Source organism: Dipodomys spectabilis, unplaced genomic scaffold (assembly GCF_019054845.1).
Source record: "Dipodomys spectabilis isolate Male_0828 unplaced genomic scaffold, ASM1905484v1 ptg000284l, whole genome shotgun sequence".
NCBI classification, from domain to species: domain Eukaryota; kingdom Metazoa; phylum Chordata; class Mammalia; order Rodentia; family Heteromyidae; genus Dipodomys; species Dipodomys spectabilis.
Genome location: NW_024870961.1, coordinates 1,641,540 through 1,648,787, shown reverse-complemented (window position 1 = coordinate 1,648,787; position 7,248 = coordinate 1,641,540). Strand labels below are relative to the sequence as shown.

General features: G+C 38.9%; 1 protein-coding gene across 1 annotated transcript; it reads left to right on the top strand.

The window, feature by feature from the left end:
* The first annotated feature begins 6,294 nt into the window (after positions 1–6,294).
* LOC122126546 (endogenous retrovirus group K member 6 Pro protein-like) lies at positions 6,295–6,924 on the top strand. The gene has a single exon (XM_042701066.1). The coding sequence runs from the start codon at positions 6,295–6,297 to the stop codon at positions 6,922–6,924; it is 630 nt and encodes a 209-aa protein (XP_042557000.1).
* The last annotated feature ends 324 nt before the right edge of the window (positions 6,925–7,248 follow it).

Genomic DNA, 7,248 nt, shown 5'->3' with positions numbered 1-7,248 from the left:
CCAGACCTTGTGATTGTGTGATTGTGATGAGGATGAATAAAATATCTAGATTTCTTCTACTGTTTTCCTCTTCTCCTATTTCTAGTGTGAATTCTCATCCTTTCTCCAAATTCTATTAATAAAGGAAGAATGACACATTGTGGATATCAACCAAAAGGCTTCAAATCAAGAATTTCATTCTTTCAGAAACAGATGAATTAAATCAGAGTGGCTCAAGGAAGAATAAAAACAGGATTTTTTTTTCCCTTTCTGGCTTCCACCTTAGAGTATGAACATGACTCTAAATATCTAATAAACCATTTCCCTCGACTAATTTTTTAAAATATAGTTTTTTAAATAAATGATAATTTAAAAATAAGTAGTAATTTGTTGTTTGTTTTTGTGAGGCATGAAATAAGACTGCATTAACAATGTGTGAGTTGAGAGACTAAATTATATCAGAATCTAAACATAATGAAAAATAGACGATTTCAAGATAAATCGCTTGTAGATATATTTTTAATGTGATATACCCACAAAGTCATCTACTTTCTTCTTTTCCTCTCCATGCTGATTCAACTTCAATAAGCAGTTCATGTAATTCAAATGGCTGCCTTTGTTTCAAAAATAGATTAGACCCAAAAAAGTTAGAAAAAGAAAACCAGTATTGGATGATGCATTCTTTAAAAATAGCAGTCAAATAAATATTAACCATAATTCCAAAATAATAACAACCAAATGCTCTTGAAAAGAGAAGATTGTATTCAGAATATATAAAAAGTGATAGTGCCAGAACTGCTTCAGGCATTTAGGATTTCTAGTACATGACAATGTTTTAATCAGGATTAATTGCTTTCATGGACTAAATTTTTTCTAGTTATATTTCATTGAAGAAATATGTTGTTCAGGTTAATGAAAGGATAACAGGTTATAGTAGAAAGAATGCTACACATTCATTGTACATACCAAATACCTTCACAGAATATCTATCTTTCCCACATACCTAATCCTTGAAATGTAGATTTGCATTATATATATGTTTGTAAAATTATAACCTCTCATTAACCAAGAAGCACAAATTTGAATAATTATCATATGGGGGAAGTATACTCAAAGGTAGTTAAAAGTCCCAGAGGTAGCTCAAAAGGGACATGATTAGGTAAAAACCATCAGAAAGATGTAAAGATGCTACATTAGAAGATAAAGGAAAAAATAACAATCCAGATTCTGAATTTCTGGGAAGCAGAATAGGAGGTAAATGCCTTTTACACTAGAATCATTTGAAAAATATTTTAGCTCTGTGGGTGTCTCTATTTTAATCTAGTGAGACTTCTTTTAGATTTCTGTCCTTTAGAACTGTAAAATGGTAAATACGGATTATTTAAGCCAAATAACTTGTAGAAATACTTTACAGCAGATTTGGTTTAGTAAATTAATTCAACTACAGACTTTTCCTAATATAACTACAGGGAGACCACATTTCCTAGTTTCTGAGAATGAGAAAAAGTTGCCACCAGCTTAGTACACATGTATGATGTACATACTACTAAGGGCCTTGCATTAATGAAGTCTTGAAATACTAAATAATATCTAAATAAGAAGCTCCCTATCTTTATTTTCACATTTGGGGATCACTAAGTACCAAAGTTATGTAGAAGGCTAGGTTAAGAATATGGGAAATGAAATCTGTTTGCTAATATTATAAAGATAATTTATCTCATGTTTGAGTTAGAGTTTCTAAAGTAATTAAAAAAGGTAATACAGAAACAGAGAAATTAAAGAATCCAGTAAAGTTATAGTCATCCCAGGATGGTATAGAATATTATAGGAACACTAGATGTTGAAAAAGAAGATAACAAAAATGAGTTCCCTGGAAAAATGTGAAATAAAATCTACACTACAGATTGTCATATAGCTAGAAAATAGTTTCCACTATGCTGTCTTTGATATTTTAGGTTTGTTTAAACAGCAACTTTCACGTCTTGGGAAATGACCCTGTATTAATACTCAAGGCTTTGCAGCTTTTAAGTCAGAAACAAATAATGCTTCTAAATTTAAACAAGCAGGATACTAAGTGTAACCCAGGCCATAGCTGATAAATAAGAATGATCTTCGGGAATAGTCAAACAATCTTGAAATTTTTCATACCTTTCCTCTTCTCCAACATGAGAAGTCCTAGTCAAGATATGTAAAACATTAATAAAGGATTTTTAGATTTTTATTTTTTTATTGCTCACTCCAAAGCAAATACACTTTCCTCTTTGCAAGCCTGACTTTGGAAGAGTCACACCCTCACAATTCTTTTATAGACAAAAGTTTACTGCTTTGGCTTAGGTGTTTTCCTGCCTTTGGGTGTTGCTCTCTATTATTTTGGCAACTCCACAGAAAAACAAGATAAACCCATTACGCTTATATTGAATTGTTCAAAGTCAAGATGTCTTCAAACACAGTTTTCTGTTACCTTCTTCACTGCTAATTAAAGTTTAATTATTGCTATTTAAATGCAACAAAAACGTGTTACTTTAATGTATATTCTCATTGAAACTGGTGATTACAGGAGTGTCTGTGATTGCTTTTTTAATTGTTTTCAAATATTTTCCTTAGTTATTTTCATTATTGCCTTTGTTGCAGTCTTCGAGTCAGGAACACAGGGTTACCCAAAAAGATCTTCCTAAGATATAAGATGTTAGGCAGAAAAAACTAGATGTATAATTAACGATTTTCATCTCTTAAGAGACTGCAAAGCTCAGAAGACATTTTGCTATTACTGGCATGGTTAAGATGACTTGAATGTTTTGGATCTTAAACTAAGTGAAATTCATTTAAAATGTTACAGTTGTTCCAAAAAACGATGATAGCTTATACTTTTCTGCTCCAACGAGATGAAACCTCTGATAAGGTTGGAGGGTATATCGATTTTAGGGTAGAAGGGTTAATGTTAAAAAGCCAAGGAAAATTCCTAAAACAGCACTGCCTATCACATATCATTTAATTATACTTATGGTATATAAGTATATAAACATACAAATATGAATTGAGTGACAAATATGTGATTTACAAAATTCAATGACAACTAAATCCAGAAAAAACTTCTCTATATTTATATAAACTGGTATATCTAGTGAGGATGTAAACTTTTTTAGAATATATATTTTAACACTTATGTCAAAATATTTATTTTAACTGTTTATTTTTAATCAGTTGTGGGGCTTGAAATCTGGGCCTGGACATTGTCCCTCAGCTCTTTAGCTCAAGACTAGTACTGTAGCCCTTGAGCCACGGTCAGTTTTTTGGTGGCTCATTGGAGATAAGAGAGTCGTCGACTTTCCTGCCTAGACTGACTTTGAGCCATGATTCTAAGCTCTCAGCCTCCTTAGTAGCTAGGGTTACAATAATGAGCTACTGGCTCCTAGATACATAATAATTTTTACATATTTATAAAGTATTGAGTGGTAATCCCATTTATTTATATATTGTGTAATGATAAGCTCCATCATATCCATTAATTTCTGCATGTAACATTTCTTTTTAGTGAGAATGCACTAAAATGTATCTTCTGGGTGTGATGACATATCTATTCTTAACTATAATAACTTTGTTTCTTGTGGTATACAAGTGCTGTTTGCTAGAAAATACAGCCACTACCTTCGATAAGAGCTGTTAAGCCTTGGAGCCTATTGATACCCTGATTGATAACATTGCTTGGCACCTTCTGAAGATTCCCCACCTATGACCTTTTGCAAAATATACTTTGCAGTTTTGGTGCCTAGCAACCCTATTGACCTGCTGATGCTAATTACCCTGTTCAGCGTGGTATATATACTGCTGTGTAAAAAATAAAGTTTGAGACCTTGATCAGAACCCTGTCTTGGTCTCCTTTCTCGTGTCTGGTTTGTCTCTCATTCAGGTCAGTTCCTCTTTGAGCCCTTGTTGACCGACCCAGCGGGCCGGGGCAGGTGGTGCCCAACATGGGGCTCGAAGCATGGATCCTGGTCTGAACGTCGTCCGATTGACCAGCCTCTCTCTTCTTCTTGGATGGCCACCCAGCCCGTGAGGGAAGATCTGCATCCTGATCACTGCAGAAACGCCCGACTGTGATACAGATCTGTAAGGTAAGGGAGGTGATGCAATCATGGGACAAACACTTAGTAAGCATGAACTTTTTGTTCAAGGCCTAAAAGCCTCACTCAAGGCACGAGGAACACGGGTTAAGAAAAAAGATTCAACTCAATTTTTTATGCTGATGGAGGATATTTGCCCTTGGTTTCCTCAGGAAGGCAATATAGACAAAGGTAGGGTCATGTTGGAGACCGTCATAAGGATTATTATGAAACTTTTGGCCCCAAAAAGATTCCTGTTCAGGCTTTTTCATATTAGAACCTCATAAATGAGATCCTCCAGGTTTGCTACCAACACAAAGATGTGTCTAGAGTGGTTAAGGAAGGTGAAGAATTTTTAAAAATTAAATTTACAGGGAGTCAGGCCTCCCTTGCCCCAAAACCCTTCTCCTATCCCCCCTCAGTCGCGTCTCATTGTCCCTCGGTTTCCAAACCAATGCCTGACGCTAACAGTGACTCACAATTACAAAAACCAAAAGCTATATACACGGTTCTTTCTAACCTCAGATCCCAAAGGCCCAATGATGCTGTCCTTCCCCCGGAGGACTAGGCCACTTTAGAAGAGGAGGCTGCTAGATACCACGCCTCAGACTGGCCCCCTCTAAACCCCTTGGGCATGCAACCTTCTCCCTATAAAACGGCCCCTCCCTTCTGTGCCCCTGCCTTGGCCTCTTCAACAGATCTTGAGGAGGTCACCAGACAAGCCACAGTTAAGCTTTCCTGGGAAGCCCTTAAGGGCCCTACTTCAGGCCAAGAAAGAAAAAGCCCAACTATTACAACTATATAAACTGGACCTAGAAATTAGGAACACAAATTTACAAAAATTAATGACAAAAAAGAAAAAGATCCTTCATGCTTTTCCAGTCACTCGGTCTCAAATTAGAGCCATTTCGGAAAATCTAAAAGGAGAATCTGATGATCAAGAGACTGAGGCAGATGACAGAGAGGAAGAGCGGGAGGGAGGGCCCAAGCGTGATGACTCAAATGGGGAAGAGAAAGGAGGAGAGCATCTGGTTATTAGAGCTCAAAAATACCATCACCTTAAATTTAGACATATTAAAGAATTAAAAAATGCTGTTTCCTTGTGCAGCCCTACCGCTCCTTTTACCATTTCTCTTTTGGAATCATTGAGCGAGGACTGGCTTACAGTAAATGACTGGGCCATGCTAACCAAGGCTACTTTAACACGAGGAGATTTTCTTTTATGGAAGGCTGATTATGGTGAAAGGTGCCAGGATATAGCTCACTGTAACACATCTGCTGGTTGTCACTCTAAGTCCTAGAACATAGAAAAATTGATGGGCAATAAGCCATTTGATACTAATGAAAAACAGGCTAAATTTCCCCCAGGATTGCTTGTTCAGATTCAACACGCTGCCCTTAGGGCCTGGAAAAACCTCCCTTCTCCAGGGTCCGCTGTTACCTCCTTGGCCAAAGTTCTACAGGGACCCCATGAATCTTACAGCGAGTTCATTGGACACCTTACAGAGGCTGCCGAGTGCCTTATGGGAAAGGAAGAAACTGATAATGAGCTTATTAAACATCTTGCTTTTGAAAATGCCAATTCTGCTTGCCAAACGGCTTTACGTCCCCACCGCCGTGGCAAAACCATTACTGACTTTATCAGACTTTGCTCTAATGTTGACCCCGCCTCGCGCAACATCGGCCTGGCCATAGGCGCTGCCCTTAAGGGTTTTACTCAGAGCCAAAAACCTAAAACCTGCTTTAATTGTAAACAGCCTGGCCATTTTTCAAAGGACTGTACGACCCCCAAGGCTGAAAAACCACCCCCTCTGTCTTTATGCCCAATGTGCAAACGGGTCATACATTGGGCCTCTGAATGTCGCTCCAAAACCAATATCCAGGGCAATCCCCTACCATCCAAACAGGGAAACTTTGTCCGGGGTCTGCCCCAGGGCCGCAAAATCAAAACAGGACAGAACCCTGGAGCTGTCAGGTTCGTCCCCCAAGTGACCCCTCAAGCACCATCAGCGCCCTCATATGGGCAACCACAGGAAGTGCAGGATTGGACCTCTGTGCCTCCTCCCACACAATATTGACCCCCGAGTTAGGAAATCAGATTCTTTCCACAGGAGTGTTTGGCCCAGAGCCCCCAAACACCTTTGGTCTCATTCTGGGGTGTGGTAGTGCGTTTTTCAGGGCCTTAGTATTTCCCCTGGGGTTATTGACAAGGACTATGAGGGAGAGATTAAGTTACTGGCTACTGCTTCTCAGGGGCCAGTCAAAAGTTTTTCCTGGACAAAGAATTGCTCAATTAATATTGCTTCCCCTTGATAAGACAAACCCTAGCCTTACACAAAAGAGAGGATCCAGAGGCTTTAGGTCTTCGGATGCTTACTGGGTCCAGGAGATTACTCAGGACCGGCCTCTCTTCAAGCTAAAATTAGATGGGGAAAAATTTGAAGGCCTTATGGATATGGGTGCTGATGCTACAATTATTTCTAAAAGAGACTGGTCCCCATCCTGGCCCCTTACCCCTTCCATGACTCACCTTAAAGGCATTGGACAAACCTCTAACCCATTACAGAGCTCCAAAATTTTAACCTGGGAAGGTGGAGCAAAAAATAAGGGCACAGTCCAGCTGTACGTGGTTGAGACCCTCCTGGTTAACTTGTGGGGATGTGATATTTTATCCCAAATGAAGCTTATAATGTATAGTCCAAATGAATTGGTTACTCAACAGATGCTTAACCAGGGCTTTCGCCCTGGACAAGGCTTAGGAAAACATTCTCAAGGCCCTAAAGAACCCATTCAGGTGGAGGTAAAAATCATTCCTTTCCGTATGGGCTATAAAAATTTATCCTAGGACCGTTGACATGCCTGTACTCCATGCAGACAAAATATCCTGGAAAAGGACTGAGCCTGTATGGGTTGATCAATGGCCTTTGTCCTCTGAAAAACTGGCTACGGCTACTACAGGTACAGGTACTACAGCTACAGTACAGGAACAGCTTGCTGCAGGCCACATTGAACCCACCACATCTCCATGGAACACGCCCATTTTTGTAATTAAAAAGAAATCAGGAAAATGGACATTACTTCAGGATCTTAGAGAAGTAAATAAGGCCATGGTGTCCATAGGAGCCCTTCAACCCTGACTTCCCACACCCGTGGCTATTCCCACGGGCTA